The 26452-nt window shown below is 41.3% G+C and overlaps 1 protein-coding gene across 1 annotated transcript; it reads right to left on the bottom strand.

Annotated features, from left to right (window-relative positions):
- Positions 1 to 1915: 1915 nt before the first annotated feature.
- Positions 1916 to 24780, bottom strand: SMARCE1 (SWI/SNF related BAF chromatin remodeling complex subunit E1; the record flags this gene model as incomplete). Its single annotated transcript, XM_080713783.1, has 10 exons — positions 24616 to 24780; positions 22470 to 22513; positions 19372 to 19476; positions 14248 to 14328; positions 12831 to 12962; positions 12428 to 12599; positions 7391 to 7563; positions 4896 to 4997; positions 3969 to 4179; positions 1916 to 2124 (listed from the first exon to the last, which is right to left on the bottom strand). The coding sequence occupies exons 1-10, from the start codon at positions 24755 to 24757 to the stop codon at positions 1916 to 1918; spliced, it is 1371 nt and encodes a 456-aa protein (XP_080569909.1). The 5' UTR covers positions 24758 to 24780.
- Positions 24781 to 26452: the final 1672 nt, after the last annotated feature.

Below are 26452 nucleotides of genomic sequence, written 5' to 3' on the forward strand. Positions count from 1 at the left end.
CTCAATTCTCAGCCATTTTCTGGTGGTGTATTGTAAGGGCAGGCCTGGTTTAGATGGACGTGGCTTCTGTCACCTGCCTCTGGAGGCTCAGCAAAAGCAGCACTTCTACCCTGAGCCTTTGGTTATTATAGTGAACCACCTGACATCTCACTCTGGCAAACTTTCCATTCTTATTAACAAAATCTCTGCCCTACCTGGACTACCACGGAATGTATCAGAGAGGCTGTCCAATCTTTCTGGGATAGTTTGCACTCTTAGTCCTGCAATGCTGAACACCAAGAAATAGATGTTTTGGTAAATTAGTACTTTAACTCACAAGGAACTGGGGGTAAAGTTCTACATATTATTTAGAAAAACAAATGTCAAAGGAAGTGTGCACCCAATATCAGGTTTCCTCTCCTCTCAGGAAACTGAACAGTGTGGAGCCAGTCACTAATGGTACTGTCCACTCAAGAGCAAGTGAATTCACTGTAAACTAGTGCATGCTGGTTTAGAGCTCTCTCCCCCCAAACAGCTTACATTTACTATTGAGCCTTTTTTTCGAATATTTATGTCATAGGTTTCTTCATATCTCTTCCATGTTAAATGTAGAAACACTCCAACTTTACTTCTGGAGGCAGACCGACCTCCACGTGACTTTCATGTAAACAACATTCTCACCAAGTGTCTCACACAAGTCAACCTAATACTACAGCACTCAGAAATGGGTGGTGAGACAAGGCCCCCGAGGATGCAAATTCATGACTGTGACGCGCCATTCCAGACTGTCACTGTACTATGGGGACAAAAAATTGTACGCTTGTCTTGCATACAAACATTTAGTGCATTAAAAACACTGAGACCATTTGTTTCATTTTTTTTATTACATTTGGACCTTTAAGAAACATATACCATCAGATATACCACTATTCAGTAAAAATCTATTCTAATTTTTAGGAAGCATACATGTCACAAATTATCTTTCTTCTAGTCTCCAAGACTTTACTAATAGTCTATCAAAAAAGGCAGGCTCTGGCCTACGAGGACCTGAGCCTTGAGGTTTCGGATGTTTGAATTGTTGTAACACAATTCAAGTGGATGAACTTAACTGCCAGCTGTTTTTCTTCTGGAAGGGGTGGATCGTTCTGAAGCCATCTAGTCCATACAAGAACATTCCATTCCTTAGGCTTTGCGATCTATTGTCTTTGGGAAACTTGATAAAAAAGTTTTTTTCTTTTTTCCTTCTGTACAGTAAAGATGAGTTTACTAGAACATACCCAATACTAATTAGAACAAAAGGCAGTATAATGTGAATGTGCTGTGTTCACTTTAACGACTATTTCATAAGCTAGTAACTACGCTACCCCTGGAGACTATTTCTGGATCAGCATGACCCAACTGTAGTTATTTGCAGGCTACACTCCACCCCTTGACACAACTAGAGACCTGACACTGATTAAAAAGAAAAAGGGCAAGTGAACAAATACATACGCACAGGACTGTGTTCTTAGAAGGTACTCTCTGCACAGTACACAGGGAGGGGGCTTGCAAGAAGCTGTGGACGGAGACTGGGAAGGTTTAAAGCTATGGCTTTGGTAAGCACCCAAGTGAGCTGGAGGAAGGCATTTGTAAGAGGAGATTCTGCAGCATCAAAGGAGAACTCTCTAAAAGAGGTGGGTGTCTTCTCAATTTATCTAAATTCTGAGGCTTTCAGCAGTTGACGGCTAGCGACAAGATCCAAAGAAGAGAGCCATCTGCACAACGCTGTGCAAGGCAACCGATTGCCACTGGGCCCATGACGCTCATGGTCCAAAAGCCTTTGGTGGTGTGAAGTAGACAAGAAAACACTGATACACAGACCACATAACACCATTAAAACCAAAAACATTGTTTTCATTTAAAAAAGTTATTTAGGACACATAAAACAAGGCAACGATTATTCCTTCTTCTCGTCCTCAGGCGTGGGGTCTGCCGGTGGCTCCTCCACTGTGGCGCTGTTGCTCTCTGAGCCAGTGTTACTGTCGCTGGTGCCCTCCTCCGCCATGCTGTCCACGCCCTCCTGCCCACTCTCCTTGTCCTCAGGAGTGGACGTGCCCTCTTCACCGTTCTGTTGGCTCTCTGTCGTTTCTTCAAGGTGTGTCTCTTCTGTAAGCACACATTTGTCACCGTCAGTCCCAAGACATGACACAGAGCTGTGCTGTCCAACATGGCAGCCACTGGCCACAGGCTATTAAGTGCCCGCCATAGCCCATGTGACTGAGGAGCGTTTAAGCACATCTGGAACAACTCTTTTTCTTTTGTTACAGTACTGGGGATGAAACTCAGGGGTGAAATATCTGAGCTATTCCCTCAGCCCTATTTTTTATTCTTTATTTTGAAACAAGGTCTCACTAAGTTGCAGAGGACCCCACTATGTAGCTAAGGCTGCCGCAAACCCAGATTCTCCTGTCTCAGCCTCCCAAGTACTGGGATTACAAGTGTGCGCCACCACGCCTGGCATCTGGAACAACTTAAGATGTGAAAAACTACTTTTCAGCTGTATGTTTATAAAAGTGAAATACAAATAATTTTCATAAAAATTTAGCTTTTAAGTTGAGATGTGCTGTAGGAATAAAATACATACCGAATTTCAAAGACTTACCATGAAAAGAATGTGAAAAAGTAACTTTAATAGTTGATTACATGTTGTAATAATAGGATATATTTGAATAAATATTATCATTAAAATTAAAGCCGGGCATGGTGGCGCACACTTGTAATCCCAGTACTTGGGAGGCTGAGACAGGAGGATCCCAGGTCACAGCCAGCTTCAGCTACTTGTGAGACCCTCTGTAACTTAGTGAGACCCTGTTTCAAATAAAAGAATAAAAAGTGGGGCTGGAAGTGTAGCTCAGAGGTAGAATGCCCCTGGGTTTTATTCATAGTTCCTTAAAAAAAAAAAAGAAAAAAGTATCAGAGGTAAGGTGGTCTAGAAATGTCAAATAATGGTCAATCTAATCAGTACTCTATGTAAGTTTTACGTGTCATTTTTTTTTTTTTACCATGAGAGATGCTTTTATACAGGAAAATTGACTCATCTAGAAGTGTACTTTTTTAGGAAGAGGTCAGCATATTTTTTCTGTAGAGGCCTAGATCGTACTTATTTTAGACTTTGTGGATCAGGCACCTTTGTTGTAACCATTCATTTATATCTCTAGCTTTAAATCAACCACACACAATATGTAAGCAAATGGGTGTGGCTGTGTTCCAGTAAAACTTTATTTACAAAAAAGATAGGTTTTACTCTGCCAGACACTGTCCTAGAAACCAAAGACAATCAATCTTTTTTTATTGGAACTGGAGATTGAACCCAGGGTTACCTCTGAGCTATACCACTAGCCTTTTCCCAAAATTTTTTATTTTGAAACATAGTCTTGCTAATTTGCTGAGGCTGGCACTGAGCTTGCAATCTTCCTGTCTAAACTTTTCAACTGGGATTGTGTTGTGCCACCATGCCCAGCTAAAGGCAATCAATCTCAAGAACAATGATCATATCTTGTGTATATAATATTAGCAATAAAGGTTAAAATACTGAGTGTGCACACCACGTCAAATTGAGTAACAGAATGCACTCAGAGGCAATACTAGAATGCTTTCAAAGAGGAAGCCGAGGTTAAAGAACTGATCTAAAGTCGAGGTACTAGTATCAGACCCCAATCTCTTTGACTTCAGAGCCAGTGTCTTTAACCACTGGGCTGATCAACTTCACAATCTCAAGCCAAAAAACAGCATGTACCATCTGGTGTGTAACCAAGGTCTTGGACAGCAAGGCTGGCAGCAATGTGCCACTGCTGTTTCCATAATGATACCAATGTTTCAAGAGAGATTCAGATTTGGAAAGAATTGGGCCACAGAGAGTAACTCAAGGGGCAAGAGAGGGATCTCTGAAAAGCAAAAAGCAGAGGCTGCTGCTCCAGGCCTGACAATTCCCTCCACGCCGCGGGGGTTACCTGACTCTGTTGGAACGTTCTCGTCGTCCTTCTTTTCCTCGGCTTTGTTCGCCGACTGCTCCTCCTCCGGGGCGCTGCTGCTCTGGCTGCGCTCGGCTTGCTCTGCAGCCTCCCTCTCCCTTTCCTCCTGCCTTTTGCGGGCCTGTTCTTCTGCTTGTGCAATTTCAGCTGCAATTTTCTCCATATCCACTTCTACCTTCAGACCACACAACTAATAAAAAAAAAAAAAAAAAAAGAAAACCCTTTAGTAGTGTTCTTTTCTTAAAATCATTAAACTAGATAAACTGTTTGAAAAGTGGGCTTTACTGCCTATAAAACATATACTATATGGGAAGAAAAAAACACGGTTCTTAGTCTTCCCTGACACATGACAAGGAAGCTCACCAACAGCCATGTAACATCAAATATTATGAGGTGCCTGGTGAGGCGATACTGAGATACTAGATTATTCACAAGGATTCCAATTTGTATTTCAGGCCATCAAACACTAGATTTACTTGTTTTTAATATAAAATACAAACTGTATTAAAAGTTTGAATAAATTTAAATATATATATATATATATATATATTTTTTTTTTTTTGGTGGTACTGGGGTTCCTGGAAACCCTTCTCCGGGCTACACTCCCAGACCTATTTTATACTTTTTAAATTTGGAAACAGGGTCTCTTAAGCCAGCGCGGCTGGCTTCGAACCTGCGTGATCCTCCTGTCTCTGTCTCCCAAGCACGGGGATTACAAGCACGCGCCACCACGTCTGGCCAAATTTAAATAATTTTACAAAGCAAGGATATTATAGGCTACACAGTGATGATTACCCTCTTTCCAAGTTAAAAAGACTCAATAAAAACACTGGGAAAAAAAGAACATAGGAAAAAAAAAGCAACAGGAACAGGGTTAAAAGTATAGTTAACACATCCAATGAATACCCTTTTGAGTTCATTGTTAAAAGAATCTGTGCTTTCCAGGAATTTCCTCTTCTTTTCCTGGTGCCGCTCCTCGATTTGAAGAAGTTCAGCTTCCAGCTTTCGCTGTAAGACATACAATCAGGTTTTAAATAATCACTTAATTATTTTCTCTGAAGCAAATATCAAACAGAAAATATGTCTACTTTTTGATGGTTCATACTTTTTTCCTTCCTTTGCGGTACTGGCGATTGAACCTAGGGGCATTCTATCTTCAAGCTACACCCCCAGCTCTATTTTTTATTCTTCATTTTGAAACAAGGTCTCACTAAGTAGGTGAGGCTGGCCACTAACCTGCAATCCTCCTGTCTCCGCCTCCCAAGTACTGGGATTACAAGTATGTGACACCATGCCCAGCTGGTTCATACTTTCAAGTAGTGTGACAAACAACATTTTGCATTGTTTTCTTTTTCTTTTTTTTTGGTACTAGGGATTGAACCCAGGGGCATTCTACCTACGAGCTACACCTCCAGCCCTATATTTTATTTTGAAACAGGGTCTCACTAAATTGAGGAAGGCCTCACTAAGTAGCTGAGGCTGGCCTCAAATCTGTGATCTTCCTGGATCAGCCTCCTAAGTATTGGGATTACAAGTGCGCACCACCACGCCCAGCTAACATTTTGCATTTATAATCTTAATAATTTATTAGAAGTCTTGCTAAGGTTTTAAAAGTACAAAATGAAGCATTAGAGGGATTACCATTGTTAATAAAGTAAATGTTAAAAAATACTTTTTCAAACCTGAGCAATTTCTCTGGAAAAAAAGTGTTTAATAAAGCAATAAAGGTAGACAGGTTGTCTCAAAGTTCTTAAGTGTACATTATTTCTTAGCAAATATTACTTTTTTTTTTTTGTGGTACTGGCAATGGAACTCAGGGGCATTCTACCTCCGAGCTACATTCCCAGCCCTATTTTTTTTTTTTTTTTTTGGTGGCACTGGGGTTCCTGGAAGCCCTTCTACTTCCACGGGCTACACTCCCAGACCTATATTTTAACCTTTTCATTTGGAAACAGGGTCTCTTAAGCCAGCGAGGCTGGCCAGCGCAATCCTCCTGTCTTCGCCTCCCAAGCGTGGGATTACATGCGTGCGCCACCACGCCCGGCCCCCAGCCCTATTTTTTAGTCCTTTAAATTTTGAAACAGGGTCTCACTGAGTTGCAAAGGGCCTTGCTAAGTAGTTGAGGCTGGCCACAAACTGCGATCCTCCTATCTCAGCCTCCCAAATGCTGGGATTACAAGCATACATCACCAAGCCCAGCAGCAAATACTACTTTTAATTACAAGATTTTTTTTCCAGTATTGGGAACTGAACCTAGGGGCATTAAACCTCTGAGCTATACCTCAGTCTTTTATTATTTTGGAACACGGTCTCACTAAGTTGCTGAGGCTAGCCTTGAACCTGTGATCCTTCTGTATCAACTTCCTAAGTACTGAGAGCATACCTAGCTCCATTACAAGGTTTTGTTATGGTTTTGTTTTATTACTGTTATTTTTGATGCTGAGGATTGAATCTGGGGGTACTCTACCACTGAGCTCCACCCCCAGCCCTCATTTTTTTTTTTTTTGCGGTACTGGGGATGGAACCCAGGGTCATTGTACCACTGAGCTACACCCCCAGCTCTATTTTTTAGTTCTTTAAATTTTGAAACAGGGTCTCACTGAGTTACGAAGGGCCATGCTAAGTAGCTGAGGCTGTCTGCAAACCACAATCCTCGGTCAGCCTCCTGAATGCTGGGATTACAAGTGTGTGCCGTGGCGCCCGGCTCCCAGCCCTCTTTTAGTTTTAAGGAGGATATCACTAAGTTCTCCAGGGTGGTCTACTTGCAATCGCCTACCTCAAGCATTTCCTGAGTAGCTGGGATTACAGGTGTGCACCACCTCAGTTACAGTTTTTTCCCCTTGCTGTACTAGGGATTGAACCCACGGGCATTCTACCTTCGAGCTACAACCCCAACCCTATTATTTATTTATTTAGTCTTAATTTTGAAACAAGGCCTCACTAAGTTGTGGAGGGCTTCACCAAGTTGCCGAGGCTGGTTGCAAACCTGCGATCTTCCTGTCTCAGCCTCATAAGTACTAGGATTATAAGGGTGCACCACCACGCTCGTCTCTTTGTTATAGTTTTCTTTTTTGGGGGGCAGAATTGGGGATGGAACCTGAGTTACACTCCAGCCCTATTTTTTTATTCTTTATTTTGAAACAGGGTCTCACTGAGTTGCGAAGGACCTCACTAAGTAGTTGAGGCTGGCCATGGTCCTCCTGTCTCTGCCTCCCGTTTGTTACAGTTTTTAAGAACAATATTATAAAATCTCTGGGAGCAGTCCATTCCCTTAAACCTTGTTCCCAAATCAGAATAGGTCAGAGTGAAATATTTCACAGGTATATTTATGCATAGTGTAAGAATTGTGTTGCCAGGGATTTGTAGCATAGGCTCATCTTATTATAATCAATGTTGCTTACCTGATGAACCATTAAGGACTGGACCTGTCTCTTAAGGACCTGCATTCTAGCTGTTGTGACAACGGACCGGACATCTGGCACCACGCTCTCACTAAGGATTTCACTGATGAGGCGGTGGTTTCTCTGGAAGCGGGCGGTGGCTGTATGCTTCATTGAAAAGCCATCATCGTAATCTGGAATGAAGACGACATTTTGGAAGTTAAGTCCCCAGTAGCCATCAAGAAGAGAGTACTACAATGTTAACCTTGAATTACCAAGGAACTGTGGCCCTCACTGGCCCAGCAAGTGGGCCTGACCAGCCTGATAGGAGCACTAGGCAGACATTTGGCAAAAATCATAGAGGATGTCACAGAAGGGTTTGGATCAAACACAGATGAAACAGAACCATATCTCTTTAGGCTTTGAAACCAACAGGAAGGCTGCAACTGATGGCAGTAACTAAATTCTGTTCAATGTTTCACTCTTGATTAATTTAAGGCATTTAACGATGGGAGGATAACACATGAGCTATGTGCAGTATTTTTGTAGCTCTTTAAAATTAATGAAAATGCCCATTTTGTAAAACTGACTTGTCATTAAAGAGAAAAATCCTCTCTAGTGGTTTCCCAGACAACATCTACGTTTTTTTTTAGTTTTTTTTTTTAATTAAAAAAAAATGAAGGCTGGGTGTGGTGGCCCATGCCTATACTCTCAGCTACTACAGACACTGAGACAGGAGGATCAAAAGTTAAGAGTGCAGTCTGGCAGCTTAGTGAGACCTTGTCTCAAAAAAAGGGTTTGGTACTACAGCTTCGTGGAAGAGGGCCTCCGGGCTCAACCCTCAGTACCACACAAACACAAACAGCAACAATAAAGGACTGAAAAAGCTTTATACATATCTGTTGTCCACGTATATCAAGTTCAGACACATACAATATGGGTCTGGCTTATAGTCTTATTTATTTTATTTTTTTTTTGGTGGTACTTGGGTTCCTGGAAGCCCTTCTACTTCCGGGCTACACTCCCAGACTTATTTTTACTTGGAAACAGGGTCTCCTAAGCCAGTGCCCGCGGCTGGCTTCGAACCTGCGCGATCCTCCTGTCTCTGCCTCCCAAGCGCGGGGATTACAAGCGTGCGCCACCACACCCGGCTAGTCTTATTTTTAATAATTATACAATATTGTTTTCTTCTCCTTCATTCCTATTTTTTGGTTCTGTGGATCAAACCCAGGGGCATTCCACCTCTGTGCTACATCCCCAGCTCTGTTTTTTTTATTTTTATTTTATTTAATTTTAATTTTATTTTTTTTGGTGGTACTGGGGGTGGAGCCCTGGGACTTTCAACATCCGGGGCACACTCCCAGACCTATTTTATATTTTATTTGGAAATAGGGTCTCACTAAGTTGCTGAGAGCCTCATGAAGTAGCTGAGGCTGGCTTTGAACCTGTGTAATCCTGTCTCAGCCTCCCAAGCGCGGGGATTATGAGTGTGCACCACCAAGCCCGGCTTACTGTTTTTTTATTTTGAAACAGGGTCTCACTAAGTTTCTGAGGCTGTCCTTGAATCTGTGATCTGTACAACAGTGTTTTCTTTCTTCTTCTTCTTTTTTTTTTGTGGTAGTAGGGATTGAACCCAGGGGAATTCTATTTTGGAGCTACACAACAGGGTCTCACTAAGTTGTGGAGGGCCTAGGTAGCTGAGGCTAGCCTTGAACCTGTGACCCTCTTGTTTCAGCCTTCCAAGTACTGGGATTACAAGTATACCCGCCATGCCACACACAACAGCGTTTTCTAAATCTCAGCCTTTGCTCTACCACCATGAAAGTTTTTCTCATACAGTTGAGGACAACCTATACTATTATTTACTAAGTATTTTCTTTTAAATTAATTATATCACTTAAAAAACACATTAAAACAAAGTTTAACCAGGTGTGGTGGCGCACGCTTGTAATCCCAGCATTCGGGAGGCTGAGACAGGAGGATTGCGGTTTGTGGCCAGCCTCAGCTACTTAGTGAGGCCCTTTGCAACTCAGTGAGACCCTGTTTCAAAATAAAGAATAAAAAATAGGGCTGGGGGTGTAGCTAGGAGGTAGAATGCCCCTGGGTTCCATCCCTAGTACAGCAAAACAAACAAAAAACAAAACAACAAAAACAAAAAACAAAATTTGTCTCTCAACCATTTAATCATCTTAAGTGTCTCACCAAAGGTGCCATAGGTCTCTTGGCTTTATTTTTTTTTCATTTTTGGTACTGGGGATTGAACCCAGGGGCAATCTACCTCTGAGCTATTCCCTTTTAATTTTTCTTTGGAAACAAAATCCTAATCCCAATATACCCCATCTCTTTTTATTTTTTGTTTTTAAACAGGATCTCATTACGTTGATGAGAGTCTCGCTAAGTTGGTGAGGCTGTCCTTGAACCTGCAATTCTCCTGTCTCAGCCTCCCAAGTGCTGTGATTACAGGTGTGTGCCACCAACGCCTGCCTGGTTTTAGGTACGCTCGACTTCCCAAGTTCTCCTGAGGGATGAAGTTCAAAGTCTAAAGTCATTCTTACACTGACATCTTAATTATGCTCTTTACTACTAGCGGATTAAAAAGCCTCTCTTAAAACACAACAGGCAGAAACTAGAGACTGTTTCGAATCTTTTAGTTCTTCTCAACTTCACGGTGCCAGCTTTCATTTAAGAAAACCTTTATTTTCTACTTACGACTTCTTTGTTGTTAGCTCGTTTTCCGTGTACATATCTTTAGTGCTGCTGATTCTGCTTAACAGTATTATTTCTGCTCCATGTTCTGCTCTCTATACTCTTACCTTCTATTGTCTGTTTTTAAGAACACCTGTCAATATTGCAGTCCATTCTTTTACAATCTCACTTCTTTTCTTTCTTTCTTTTTTTTTTTTTGGTGGTACTGGAGATTGAGCCCAGGGGCATTCAACCTCCAAGCTGCACCCTCAGCTCCATTTTTATTTTTATTTTTAAACAGGGTCTCCTTAGGGTAATGAAAGTCTCACTCCTTGTTGAAACTGTCCTCAAACCTGTGATCCTCCAGTCTTAGCCTCCTCAGCACTGAGATGATTATTTTTGGGGAAGGGGTAATGGAAGTTGAGCCCAGAGGCACTCTACCTCTGAGCTACACCCCAGCCCTTTTTATTTTAAATAGGGTCTCACTAAGTAGCTGAGGCTCTCCTTTGCAACCCTCCCGTCTCAGCCTCCCAAGTACTGGGGTTACAGGTAGGCACCACTGCGCCTGGCTTGTTTTTCTCCCCTTTTGAGTGTAATTTAGTCATATCTTTAAGGTAATATTACTGTTTCCTACCTAGTTGGTATCTTCTTTAAAGTTCTTACCAACTTCCTGTTACTGCTATTATGAGATTGTAAGTTGTTTTCTTGGTGTGGCTTAGAACCTTTCCCACATCACAGCAGTCCATAAGAGGAAAACTTAATATCTGCATAGCATGCTGGATATATGGCTGTAGGTGCTCCTAACTGAAGGTGGCTGTCTGAGGGTCCTTGCAGCTTTAGACCCTGCCTGGCTGCAGAGGACCAGGAGAGCAACCTGTACACTACACATGGAATCCCAATTAGAAAGTTCTGCCATTTGCATGTATGGTGTGTCCTCTTGAGTGGGCTTATGAGCAGTATTTATAAATTGTTGTAGAATTAACTAGAAAGATTTCATAATGCTTCTACCCACTCATTAACTTTCTCGCTTGAGAGCATTTAATTCAGAAAACCTAGTCAATCAATAAGAATATTGGGTTTAACAAGAAGGCACTTAAGGAAGCAAAATCCCAATTGTGACTCGAATACCTCAAACTCAAGCAGGGGCTCTGAGCATGTCTTTTTATTTCAAGGCATGAGGGATAAATCTGGGTGTGGGGGAGAAAGGGAGAGGGCCATCATCTCTGAGCCTTTAGCCCTTTTCATTTTTCTTCTTCTTCTTTTTTTTTTGGTGGTACTGAGGTTCCTGGAAGCCCTTCTACCTCCAGGCTATACTCCCAGACCTATTTTATACTTTTAAAAAAAAATTGGAAACAGGGTCTCTTAAGCCAGCATGGCTGGCTTTGAACCTGCGCAATCCTCCTGTCTCCACCTCCCAAGCGTGGGGATTACAAGCGTGCGCCACCACGCCCGGCTAATTTTTCATCTTGAAAAAGAGTCTCACTAAGTTGCCAAGGCTGGCCTCAAACCTGCAATCCTCCTGTCTCAGCCCAAGTTCTGGGATTATAAGTGTGTGCCTGTGTTAGTACAAAGATTCTGACAAACAATAAACGCAAGTTGCCAGGTGTGGTGGCGCACGCTTGTAATCCCAGCATTTGGGAGGCTGAGACAAGATGATCCAGTTCTCGGCCAGCCAGAGCTACTTAGTGAGGCCCTCTGAAACTTAGTGAGATCCTGTTTCAAAATAAAGAATTAAAAAAAAAAAATAAAAAGGGCTGGGGGTGTAGCTTGAAGGTCGAATGCCCCTGGGATCCATCCCCAATACCAAAAAAAAAAAAAAAATAAATAAAAAAAAAATGGCTGGGCGTGGTGGCGCATACTTGTAATCCCCGTGCTTGGGAGGCAGATACAGGAGGATAGCGCAGGTTCGTAGCCAATCTCGCTGGCTTAAGAAACCCTGTTTCCAAATAAAATTATAAAAATAGGTCTGGGAGTGTAGCCCGAAGGTAGAAAGGCTTCCAAGAACCCCAGTTCCACCAAAAAAAAAAAACAAAAAACAAAAACAAAAACAGCAAGTTTTTTTCTTTTGCTATTTTCTGTTCTGAAAAGATTATTTCTTTTTCTTGTAGGAAATCTGCATTAAATTTTATTAAGAATAATCAAGATATTGAAATGGAATTTAAATTATGCTTTTCTATTTAAGAAATAAAAACGTATACTTCACGTATGTATGTATGTATGTATGTATGTATGTATGTATGTATGTGTTGGAGGACTTGGGACTGAATCCAGGGTCCTCGTGAATCCTAGGCAAATGTTCTACCACTGAGCTATATCCCCAGCTTGCATTTGAACTCAGAGAAATCATAACCAAAATTCCACTCTTTTTCTTACCATCTGGATCTTCAGCAGGCTGAATGCTCATGTAGGGTTCTCCCTTCTCCATGCGAGACTGTCTCTGTCGACTTTCTTCCTCTAATGCAGCTTCTGCACGACTTTTTGCATTGATGTAAGCCAGGTACGCGGGGGAATTATGATAGGCCTTCATGGATTCATTGTACTCTATCTGAAACATAGAGGTTTCTGGTTTGTGATCACATTTGCAGGCTAGTGTGTAACCGTGCTACCTCCTCTGTCTATCATGAGCCACCACAGAGCGTCAGGGTCGGCTTTTGGACTCTGCAGTCTAGAGAAAGTGGCCAGGCTGAGGGCCTCAGTGCTGCTTCCTTGTGTTTCTTTCATAAATGGGCCATGGCCGACGTGCTTTACGGCATATCCTTCCCACTAAAGTTCCTACCTTTTCTGCTTCGTATTCGTTTAAATATTCTTGTTTTTCTTCATCAGTGAGATCTCGCCACATGCCACCAATAATCTTGCCAATCTCCCACAACTTTAGGTCAGGGTTGGAAGCCTTTACTTGGTCCCAGACCTTAAAAAGGAAACAGAATTTCAATATGAATGCCTGAATATATAGACATTTAAGGATACTTATAAATTTATAAGGGAATTTCTAAAAATCAACAAAAGCAGAGGACAGCATCAGATTCCTATAAACTCATTAGCCTGCTTCAACCAATAAACAGCTAGCTAATCCCATATCATCTTTACCCTATGGATTTCTAAACTGACTGATAATTCATTTATGAGGTGGGGGTCTTGCTATGCTGCCCAGGCCGGCCTTAGACTCTGAGGCTCAAGCAATCCTCCAGCTTCGGCTTTCTGAGTAGGCGGGCACAGGCACACGCCACCGTGCCTGGCTCTCCTGGATGATTTTTAGGCAGACCTCAGACATCATGTCACTTTACTCCTAAATGCGTCAATTAGTCAGGCTTAGAACATCTCCAACCACTGTACGTACTTAAGATAAGCTAGTCTATGTCTCTAAAAATTTACATAAACTTAGAAAAGTGGTTGGCATAATATGATGCAAATTACAATACGTGATATACTGCCATAAACATATATAGTGACTATGACCAAAAACTTAAAAAATTCTAAATTGTGGCTAAAATGTCTTCTTTTTGGCAGGTTTGGGGATGGAACCCAGGGGCATTTGACCTCTGAGCTACATCCCCTGCTCTATTTTTTTTTTTTACTCTTTATTTTGAAACAGAGTCTAGGTTGCAGAGGGCCTAAGTAGCTGAGGCTGTCCATGAAACTGCGATCCTTAGGTCTCAGCCCCCTGAATGTTGGGATTACAAGCATGCACCACCATGCCTGGCTTAAAATGTCATTTTTAATGTAAATATTGGCTATATTTCTAAGTAAATTATAAGCCCACCAAAAAAACTGGTAAATTTGAGAAAATATGTAGAAAATAAAAATTACCATAAGCTTATTGCTTAAGGTAACCATTGTTTTCCAGGCATTTCCCCCGCCAAACTAATATGTAATTGTTACTATACTTACAAAAATAAGAAGTTAATATATATAGTCTTATGTTCCTTTTTTCACTTGGTATTTTTTCTCATGTCATTTAATATTCTCCAAAAGACATTACTTTCATAGCTATAGAACATTCAATCTTAAAGCATATTTAATCACATTCCTCTTGTTGGATTTTAGTTAGGAAATCAGAACACATTTCTTTAAAAGCTACAATTTTTACGCTTCCCTGAATATGCAGAGAAACGTGGGCGAGGCCGGGCTGAAGCTGTGTGTAGGCTGAGACGCAAGGTGGCGGCCCTCACTCCCTCCCAGTTCCTGGCGCCTACCTTTCTGCTGTACCTCATGTAGGGCATCAGCGGCTTATCTGGTGGCTTTGGGGGTTTTGGAATCGTAATACCAGAGGAAGCCTACAAAAAAGTTAAATACATTCATTATTTAACTGCAAGGAGTTCACCAGCCACCTGAAAAGAGAGACCCTTAAAAAAAATTCTAATGTGCTTTCTTCTACTCGTCCATGGATACAAGAGTCTTACATTTCTCCACAGAAAATAGCTATCACTGCAAATTCAGAAATGTTCACATCAAAAGAAAGTGACCTTAAGCAAAAAACTGGAATGTTTAACTTGGCAGTTTATTGCCACTGCTTTGACACTTGGCTGTAAAAACAAATAAAACATTATGTAATGCTAATCCATACATTGAAAATATATGGTTATATATCAAACATCTCACGTTTAGGACCTGGCACCCTTTTATTTTCCTCAATTGCCACTATGCATACAGTCAACACTTGATTGTCTGCAGCAGAACCTAAAAGCTTATCACTTACCACTCACACTGTCTACAAGTGACCTTGTATTCATTGGTACTGTGTCACATAAACACAACACAGAAACTACCACACAGGTTCAAAAGCAAAAAAAGAAAGCACGAACTGATCTCCTCCAGCTCTATTCTGTCTGTTGTGGTTTTCTTATAAGGAGGATCAAGAAGTGTGAGCTAAAGTTATATCTTTCTTTGTCCTCGGTCCTAATGTAGGAGCAAACAAGAATTCCAAGAACAGAGTACTGACAGACACTGGGGGCTATCATTTTTGAGGTCTTATAGTAATAAGCCCATTCCATTAGAATTTTTGATGTGCTAAGACATAAGAGGAAAAGGAAAGATGGGATACAGAAAGGAAAGGGGAAATGGAAGAAGAGAGAAAGAGACATTGAAAGATATTTTTTAAAAAGGTAAAGAAAGCAGATGAGAAAAAAAACAATAAAAGGAATGAGAGATAGTTGAGGAATATTCCTTCTATGGGCTGAGGCCTACATAGGAAATATCACATGGCCTCTGGGAGATAACCCCCAAAACACACCTGTTTCCCAACTTTTTTTGTGGTACCGGAGATTGAACTCAGGGACTTTCTGTATCTAGGCTAGGCCCCCCAGCCCTATTTTATTTTGTTTTTCTTTATTTGTGGTACTGGGGATTGAACTGAGGGGCATTCTACCTCTGAGCTGTACTCCCAGCCCCATTTTTAATTTTGAAACAGGTTCTTGCTAGGTTGATGAGTGTCTTACTACTTGCTGAGGCTGTCCTTGAACCTGCAATCCTATCTCAGCCTTCCAAGTTCTGAGATTACAGGTGTGCGAAACTGTGCTTAGCTTCATTTTTCATTTTGAAACAGGGTCTCACTAAGTTGTTGAGGGCCTTGCTAGTTGCTTTGGTTGGCTGTGAACCCGCGAGCCTCCAGTTTCAGCCTCACAGGCCTGTGCCACCAGGCTCAGCTCATTCTTAGCTTCTAAGTCTTCTCTTAACCAGCATTTGATTAAGGAATCAGAACAACAACAACAAAAATCATGGCCAAATGATAATAACTCTCCCTGCTAGGTCTAGGGGAAGAAGTATTGGCTTTACTCAAATGACAAAGAGATATGGATTGTCAAATCCTTCTAAGAAACTCAAAGTGACATTTTGTTCTCTTACCCTTCTGTTGCTGCTGTGGTAAAACCCCAGGTTGTATTTCTTCATTCTGGGTTCAGACCCCAATCACAATCTCATTTTTCATTCAAGGGCTCAGGGGTTGGCATGTTTGGCCCTTTTGCACCGCCATCAAGAAATACTTCCATTTCTTATACTGGGGCCTCCCTTCCTTCCCTTAATGCTTTTAAATAACTACGCTTTACCTATGAAGGTTTAGGAAAACGTATCACCTCTGAAGCAGTGTCCCCTCTCTCCTCCTCCCAGCATTCTTACACACCCCATGCTGGTGCCCAGGAGGACAGACAGGTCTGGGGAAGATCGACAGCGGTGCCATGAGAAGCCAGTAAGGGGAGGTCTGCATCAAGGTTTACAGGCGTCTTTTAAGGAAAGGAAAGCCTATGAGGCTAACTTTGTGTCATGGAGTCAGAGGAAGAGATACACCAAATCTGCTTCACCCATGAAGTTGTTAGAAAACATTTTCAACTTTTATCCCACACAAACCTTCAGAATTCTACAGAGCAGGTTACAAATAAAATTGGAATTGTCACCCTAATTGAAGGTGGTAGGTCACTGTTAATCTTTTTAAAACATGAAAGAAGTAGAGATTTTTACAATGTTTATGCTTCCAAGCTGTAAGTATAAATTAAAACAAAGTTTAGTAGCATTTGCTCTTTGGCATTTTTTTTTTTTAAAGAATCATATTAATGGATTTGCTTATTTCTTCCCTTTGTTCCAAAGAAAGGTACACAAATGATTGATATATTTAGGTCATATTTTCATTACACTGACCAGTCAATTTACAGATGCAACATAACAAAGTTAAATTCCAGCTGGTTATTGGAATCCCAAAGAATTACATCATTACCCACCCCCAATTTATTTAGTATCTCAGACAGACATCTTTCTAATTCAAAGTCTTCAACATTGCTTTACTCTTAAAAACAAATAGTTGGCACTGAACACACTTTAACTCTTTCTGGATGAGTGTCAAACAGAACAACCCTGCTCTGCGATTACCCTCTGAGGTAGGAAAATCTACAGTTGGCTCTTACTGCACGGCCCAGTGGGTATGCTTTTGGAGTGGTCAGTTAGTAAGGTTTATTTACGAGTTTTCTTCTAGTATAGGATATCTAGCCTACAGAGAAAAGAAATGAGCCATTTTAAACATTAGTCTCAATCTGCACGCCGTACTTAGAATGTGAATCCTCATCTGAATGAAGAACTGACTAGGCGTGAACTGCAGCTCAAGGCTGTCCTGGGCACTCCGAAGCTGACAACTTGCTATATTAAAGTGTTCACTGAAAACTAAGTGCCTGGAGTCCCGAGTGGATCCAGTGCTATGTGTCCTACAGGAAGCTCCTTAGAGCCTCCACCTCCAGATCACTGACTAAGGCAATGCACAGACAACAGACCAAACAGGAGCACCTTCTTCCTTCCTGCATGTAATGCTCATCTGGGGTCATCTTAAAATTAAAACATTTTTATAATGGCCAAAAATCACAGCTACTGAGCATTAACACAGCTTAAATTAGATATAAGAAAGGCAATGTATAACACCCACAGTTTTAGGCTTTTCAGATAGCAGTTTGATAACCCTTTGATCTGGTGTTAAGACAAGAACACAAACCACCACAAAGAACCAAAACATCAAAATTCCCCCCAGCACCATAGCTCTCCTATGCTAGCCTACTGTGAAGTTGGTGCCCACTCCAAATGCTGAGTTGTTTTAAACATTTGCAAGGAAGGAAAGGGAGAAACAGATGACCAACCCAGGCCCAGAGACAGTGAGCATACTTTTCTTCTCCTAGTCTAAGTCTCCACTGAATGATCTAGCTTTATCAAAAGAGAATCCCAACAGCTACATCCAAGTTGAGAACAAAATGTTTACACACACAAACCAAAAAACAAATGATTTTAATATAATTTCTATGTTAACATAGATAATCAAGAGCTGACTGTATAGAGCTATTTTTAAGCACAATCATTCTATTATTTACTGTCCGTAAATAAATTTCTGCATGAATGACCCAAAATTGATTCTGCTCATTGTTTAAATACAAATATTCTTTATCATTTGATAATCTTGCCAATCATCACACTTGTGAAAAGACATTTAGGCCAGAGAAAAACATGTACTGATGCACATAAAAATTATATGCATTGCAAAATGCATACATATACACACTGTCAGAATTCTTTTCAGATACCATGAAATATGCATGGCACATAAAACTTGGTATGCTTATGAAGTACAAATTATGCAGAAACAATGAAAAATTTAGACAAACAAAACCTATCAAGCTAAGCAATGTGCTTACCAGGATAGACAGCTAGTTTGATATTTATAAGCTCTTGGTTGTAGCTTGACTACAGGGTGAGAGGGTTTCCTGGTTACATTTATTGAAGGCACTTATTTAGTATTTATGAATACAACAAATGAAAACCAGGTATTAAAAAGTTTACAGCCATTTTGGGTTGTATATAGTCTCATCAACACCACATTCCAGTGTATATAAGGTATTTTTTTTTAGTATGGTACTAGGGACTAAACCCAAGGGCATTCCACCTCTGAGCTAGACCCCCAGCCCTATTTTTTATTCTTTATTTTGAAACAGGGTCTCATTAAGTTGTGAAGGGGCCTCACTAAGTAGCTGAGGCTGGCTGTGAACCTGGGATCCTCCTGTCTCAAGCCTCTCAAATGCTGGGATTACAAGTGTGTGCCACCACGCCCGGCTGGCATTTGACTTTTGGATTTATTTTGATTTACTACCCACACTTCTTTGAATGGCGTTTAAGATAATCCTAAAAATAACTTTGAGGTATATCATTTGACTTTGATTACTTAGGTTAATCACTTAAAATGAAATAGCTTATGTTTTGGAAAATGTATCATTGACATGATTTCCAATGTACTTCTAGTTGTACATATCTAATCTGTCACTTCCAATTAATTTTATTCAACTTTTATTTTGCAATTCTTTGAAAAGATATTCAAGTCTTTCTTTTTAACTGAAGAGATGAGTCTCAGAAGGTCAGCTATTAAATCCAAAAGACAAATAATCATATATAGCAATTGAGAGCGACAGGGTAGCCACAAGCTTCCCAGTCCTGAAGCCCCGGCCCTTCTCAGAATCAGAGTTGAGACTAAATGCCAATTACCTTAGAAATATGGAAGGTACTTTTCATCTTCAAAGTATTTTAACCAAAAGAAATTTTCAGCTTGTCTACACATAGTGTAAGTGTTAAGTGCCCCAGGCTTTATCCCTACTGACCACCAAACAGAATGGATTTTTCTTCCACATATATATCCAGCTCTCACTTTTTCCCCCTGCATGAGATCGTTTAAATAATGTTGAAAGTAGCTGAAAAGCCAGGTTAATTTTTACACGGCTGTGCTCAGGGTGAAAGGACCTAACTCTGGAGGCGTTTCTGGCCAGTCCCAGTGGCGTGCCGGAGGCTGTAACAGTTGATTCTCCTACCGTGACCCGGCTGTTGGTGCCGGGGTTCCCTCCCAGCCTGTAGTTGTTGTAGGCGAGATGACTGTATGGATTGTATCCCACAAACCCCGGTGTGCTGGGCATTTGCTGATGGGAACAAATGAGACAAAAACACGAATGAGAAATGAGCTCAAACGAGGAAAACACAGAATGAAAATGATCTGCATATGGCATGCAAAAGCAACCTGAACTTAAACAAGCAGTGATGTGTTGTAATTGTTCTTTTTCTGTCATTGAGGAAGTTAAATTTTTCTTTCACTGAGAAACCAGTTTGCAAGTGTTGTTGATTTTCTTTATTTTAGCAGGGGCTGGGGGTGTTTGTGAGCTGTGAATGTGTGGCTTGCTTTTTGAGGTAGGCAACATGCTGAAGTGTTTCAAACACTCAGAATTACTTTATGATCAACAGTATGATATAAAAACTTAGTGATACATGATGTCTGACATAGGAAGGCTTGATGTGTGATAAGCCAGAAATCTGAAAACACTACATGCAAAACAAAACACAATTTATTCGACAGTTATGTGGATGCCACCAATGTATTCATCTATTAAAAACAAATAAAAACAAGAAATGGATCTGCTTTTCATAGACAGTTTTAAATAATTTTATATAATGTGAGAAATGAAAGAGACTCAAATCAGGAAGCCAGGAGTCGTCAATGGCAAGGAACATATGTTGGATTCAATGGATATCACATACATGATTTCAAAACAAAGACTTGTAAGAAATGCATGGATTTCATTCTGGGGCATTATCTAATCTTTTTAAACCCAGTCACTCTTTTATAGGCTTTCTCTTCCATCTCTTCGTTGATTCATCTTCCATTGGTCAATCATGGACAATCTCTGTATTTAGTCTTATGGGAACTACTTGTTTAATTGGTAGACTTGAACTCTATCTAGTTTTCTGAAAGCTCTTGCCTTTTCAAAACACAACTGCCCACTGCAGCAACAGAATTCTTGTTTTTTGTGAATTATGTATTGATATTAGCATAAATGGGTTCCTATATAACAGTGGCCTTGTGGTAAATACAATGACATCCAATGTTCATGAAAGTCAAGGCATAATGCATAAAAAGAATGTAGCAAAAAGAGACTAAAAGTTGGGTATTTTTACCTAATGAAACTTAATCAAAACAAGTGACAGAAATTTCATTTTTACATGCAATTAACAGTATTAGTCCTGAATTGTAGAATGTAAAATACACTTAATACATCCCAACTATACTTCAGCTGTTACAAAATAAACACAATTTTCTAAAACATGCCACTGTACATATCCTTAGTATACAAAAGACATTCAAGCAGAGAGTACATTTGATAGTTTAAGGAAAAAAACTGACCAATTTCTAGTCTATATAGTTAAAGAAGACGCAAATTAAGCATACGTAAGTAGGCAAAACACAGATGAAGTATCAAAGGCACAAAAGTAGTGTATATTACTTGGGGTGGTACGTTTGAGTGATGGTGGAGGTGGTGGTGGTAATGGTGGTGGTGGTAGTGGTAGAAGTAATGGAAAAAAAAAATAAGGAAGGAGAATAATTCATTTAGTATCCATTCTGTTAGATGTTCTAATTCCTAGATTTCTATAATATTGTGTTAATGTGAAATTATAATGATACAGAAATATGACTGAAGAAAGGCAAAAAAAAATTCCTTTCTACATATGAGAAATCAGAAGGGGATACTCAGTTTTTGAAACATTTTAATCTCAAAAATATCAAGTTTGTTTGTTCTCAAAATAATACACACTGGCTGAGGCAGTCTTTACATCAAAATGACACCTTCAAAGGTTGCATATACAACGAGAATCACTGTTTAACATTACGAGGCAATAATGTGAGAAAAATAAGGGAAGTAAAAAAATTGAAACTAAAACACTGTGATTATACCATTTCCAAAGTTGAAGTACACGGTTAGCTCTTTGAGGTCTGAATCTCCACTGTTCAATTCCACCTGTACGGCCATTAGTAGAGTTACATGGAGATGGTAGTAAGAAATGTTCTTTGATTTAAGAAAGAAAATAAACCAAACACAGGACTTTAAGATCTACGGGAATTAACTTTAAGATGTGTATTAAATTAATTAAACTGAGAACATATGATAAAATTCCTTTTTAAAAGCATCTCACTAAATAAAAACAAATTGTTGATAAATGTAACTAAAACATACATCTGAGAGTTAAAAAAAAATAAGGCTGGTTATCTAATGAAGAAAACAAAATTATATAAGGACCTAATTAGAAGTAAAAAGTAGCCTAGCTTGAAATTTAGGTGGTAGGGGGTATTGAAGGAAGAGCTAACAACTATTAAAGAACTGATTTTGCAGGATATGGTCATGTTAACAGTGTTTCTTTTAAAAAAACAAAATAATAACAAAAAAGCCCCCCAAGAAGCCAAAGAGGAAGCCATTTTGGCATGGCCTGAACAGTTACTGCTATATCTGTTTTGTGGGTTGGACAATTATTTTACATGCTGATCAAGCTGAGTCAGAGCTTGCTGGGTGAGAAAAAGCAGTTCAAACTTTTTTTTCAAAATCAAATCAATAAAATATAATTTACTGAGTGGAATAAAATTCAGCAGCAAGATCTGACCCACAGATAATGAAACCCTCACTTGAACAGCTTGAAAATAAAGACTTACAGTAAGTGTAGTTATAGGCTTAGAAGTTTTATTGTTTGATTTAATGTGGAAATTTTATATATAGGCAAGAAAGGAGAAAAAAATATAACCAGCTGAAGGTTAGGTTTAAAAAAAGTCAGAGTGAGCATTCACTCAATATCAACCTAAAGACTCTTAATAGTGAAGATTAACAAGAAGTGTTAAACTTGTCATTTATTTCCCATTTAAAAAAAAACAAACAGAGCAGAGGAGGTTGGAATTTCACAGTATTTTTTTTTATTGTTGGGGTTGGTTCAAGGTAAGATGCAAAGTTATTTTATTTAGTAGGAAGTGCTGTTTTTTTAGCTTAATTTTTCATTTTGTGGCTGTGATGATTGAGTGACTGTCACTGGAAGACATCTGGGTTTTTGTATCAAGGCCAGACTTGGCTATTACATTAACAAGAAAATTAAAACTTACTGTTGCAGGAGCTGGGGTGGGAGGTGGGGCATAAGATGGTCTTTCTGTTTGAAAGAAAATAAATAACTTCTTGTAAACAACTGAGATATAATACTATGCAACAAAACTACCAATGGTCCTGTTTTGAAGAAAAAAAATGAGAGTATTTTGGAATTCCCATTTGCTAGGGCATTAGTCTCTTATTAACATAGATTGATAAATATAAAAATTGAAACTTACTTGACATTTTGGAAGATTAAGTTCTCAGTTCCTTAAGAATGAATCTGAGACACTAAAATAAAAAAAGGAAAAAAAAGGAAAAAAAAAGAGAATCAAAACTCGGTAAGCATAAGAGAATGTTTTCCTAAAGAATAGGGTTTAATTGGTATTTCTGAGTAAAATTACTTCACGGTTAGCTGCTAGTAATCAAGCCTTTTGCAAAGTTTAACTAGTTCTTGTAGGAATTTGGTTGATCAGAATTAAGACTAAGAGAAATTGCTGGGGATATTTGGAGTAATATTAGAAATGTATTTTTAGGTTTTTGCTTATGATACTACGCCACGTCTTGTATGGAAAACATTTTGCTGATGTCATGTAAACGTTTACTCAGACTGATAAAAAAAATAATGACAATAGAATGTGATGTATTATCAGGGTGACCACAACAAGGCCTACCAGTATTGACAGCTCCCTGATCAGCAACTCTCCCTTGCTTTTGGGATAACAAGTTCTATGAAAATAGAGCAGCGCTTTATTCCTGCAGGCGGCATAAAAGGTAACTTTGGTATAATATGGAACTGCGCATTGGTAAACAGCTTCAAAAGTGCTGGGAATAAATTTTGAGAGTCTACCTGGAGAACTCTTATTCCTCCGTCACAGGCCACTTCAAAATTTATCTCCTCAGCGGCACTTTCTTGACAAATTACCTCAGCAGAATTAACGCTCCCTCATCTGCATTTCTACCTAGAACAAAGATCTATGACACTGTTTCTTAAAACTTTATTTTAACCTGTCAATATGGCTAGATTATGTGTTGCTAGGGGACAAAGACCATCTAATTTATTACTGTATTCCCAAACACCTGGCTCGATTCTTAGCAAAATTTGTCCTGGTATCACCAGCTCACAACATGAACAGACACACGTGAGCTTGTTTCTTAAACCCATAAACATCACACATGGTAAAGTGTAAAGAGACAGAAATTCATTTTTAGAAAAAAAAAAAAAAAGGCAAATAAACTTCTAAGAGCACTTTCATCCAACATTACGTGAAACGAACACGATTTTCTGCTTCCATCTGGCATTTTAAGGAAACTCCTCGGAACACCAGGAAGAGAGTGTCCAGGTATGTAAACAGTTTATTTCTCAATGGTCCAATCTGGGTCTCTCCCTCTTTCCTTAGAGAACAGGCAGAAACCTTCGACTCCTGTGGAGCTCTTCTTGCTCACATTAAGGGAGCTGTCAACATCCATTAGACCTTGCTGTGGGGATCCCTGACCAAAACGGCCCCAAGCTCCCTCCCTGTCCATGACACGTCATTGATTCATACTTTCAAAAGGATTGCTGGACTTGGCTAGAACCTAAACTCGAAGCGTGGGCCTGTCCGACATTTGCCTACATTTCGCTCTCACCTGGTGCCTGGCATGAAACAGAGGAAACTCGATAAATAGGTGTTGAATAATTACCTTATACGGAATAGGCTTATTACACGATCTTGCGCACCAGCCACAACGAGATCTACGGCTATCCCCATTTTACAGATGAAACAAGGAGAGACTCAAGAGTTTAAGTAACTTGTCCAGAGCCCTGCGGCCAGGAAGCGCCGGGGCCGGGCTGCGAACCCCCGGCGCACGGCCCCGCGCCCCCGCCGCGCACTCGCCCGAGCCTCGCCGCGCCCCCGGAAGGGCCGCCGCCTGCGTGGGGGCCGCGGGCCCCGGCGAGCCCGGCCCGGGGCTCCCTCCGCGGGCCTGCGAGCGCGTCGTGGAAGATGCCCCCGGCCGGCGGCCGCCCTGCGCGCGGGCGGAGGGGCCCGACTCGGCCTCGCCGCCGACTCCGCAGACGCCGCGCCGCCGGGCCCGGGCCCCGGAGCCCCGCCCGGGGATCCGGGCAGACGGGACGCCGCGGCCGCCCCCCTCCGGGCCGGGTCGGGCCCCCTCGGAAACACTCACCCGCGGGCCGAGAACGCGCCCGCAGCCCGGGCTCCGCTTCCCTTTGTCCCGCGCTCGCCCCGCCCCGCGCCGGAGCGTCCGCGCTCGCACTTTCCACACGCCGCTGGGTATGCGCCCGGCCAAAAAAATAAATAAATAACATTAAATAAAAAAACCCTTCCGGCGGGGACGCGGTGATGCCTGCTGGAGTCATGGGTTATATATATATTTTTTTAGGCTCCACAGTTTCTTAAAAAAAAAAAAAAACCTATCCTGCGGTTTGGGCCGCCGATTCGTCACGGCAGGAGGCGGGTGGCGGCCCGGACGGCTGGCCCCGGCTGGCCGGGCTCCGGGGTCTGGCTCGCACGAGGCTCCGGCGGCTGGCAGCCTCCCGAGCCGCGAAGGCCCGAGCCGAAGGCCACGCGGTTACGTGTTTATTTTGGCCGTTTTCCGAGCGCTCGTGGGGCTGAGCCGAGGCCCCAGGCTGTCTGTCCCCAGTGCATTCGGGTCCCTCTCCCCGCTTCCAGCTTTAGACTCGTTCGCCTTTTTTCGACCCAGCTCAAATGGCTCTGTGTGATGTCCCCGGTGATCCTTTCTTTGGACTCGCCGTGCTCCATGGTAGACACTACTGTAGTCCTGTGCCTGACTTCGGCACTGTCCATGCGGGATGAAGGTCTTGGAAGAAAAGGCTCAGACATCTGGGTTGTCTTTTTTTGGGGGGGTGGTGGTACTGGAGATGGAACCCAGGGGCATTCGACCTCTAAGCTACACCACCAGCCCTATTTTTTATTCTTTATTTTGAAACAGGGTCTCACTGAGTTGCAGAGGGCCTCACTAAGTAGCTGAGGCTGGATGCAAACCGCGATCCTCCTGTCACAGCCCCCCAAGTACTTGAGATTACAGGTGTGTCACTATAGCCGGCTTGCACTGGTTGTATTACTAAAGGCGTACTAAAGGCTTGATTGTGTGTGTGTGTGTGTGTGTGTGTGTGTGTGTGTGTGTGTGACACACACACGCACAACATACACACGGGATTGAACCCAGGAATATTCTACCTTTGATCATTTTGCTACATTGCTGAGGCTGGCCTTGAACCTGTGATCCTCCTGGTTCAGCCTCCCAAGTACTGGGATTATAGGGGTGTGCCACAATGCCCATCAGGCATTGACTCTTGATTATATGTCCCATAAATGTGTGTTGAGGTGGCCTTTTGGTCTATTCTGAGGCTTTTCACTAAATCATGAACGGGGTGTGATGGCACATACCTGTAATACCAGTACTTGGGAAGTTGAGTCAGGAGGATCACAGGTTTTAGGCCATCCTCAGCAACTTAGTGAGACCTTGTTTAATAAATAAATAAATAAATAAATAAATAAATAAATAAATAAATAAAGCCTGGCATGGTGACCCACACTTGTAATCTCAGCGTTGGGGAGGCTGAGACTGGAGGATCGCAGTTTCCAAACATCCTCAGCTACTTAGTGAGGCCCTCCTCAACTTAGTGAGACCCTGTTTCAAAAAAATAAAAAATAAGAAATAGGGCAGGGACGCTGGGCGTGGTGGTGGACGCTTGTAATCCCTGCGCTTGGGAGGCTTAGACAGGAGGATCGTACAGGTTTGAAGCCAGCTTCGCTGTCTTAAGAGACCCTGTTTCCAAAAAAAATATAAAATAGGTCTGGGAGTGTAGCCCGGAGGTAGAAGGGTTTCCAGAAACCCCAGTACCACCCCCGCCCCCCCCCAAAAAAAAGGGCAGGGGTGTAGTTTGGAGGTCGAATGCCCCTGGGTTCCATCCCCAGACCCGCAAAGTAAGTAAATAAGTAAATAAATTGATCGATTGATCGATTGATTGATAAACAAA

This window comes from Muscardinus avellanarius, assembly GCF_963383645.1.
Source record: "Muscardinus avellanarius genome assembly, chromosome: 16".
In the NCBI taxonomy this organism is placed as follows: Eukaryota; Metazoa; Chordata; class Mammalia; order Rodentia; family Gliridae; genus Muscardinus; species Muscardinus avellanarius.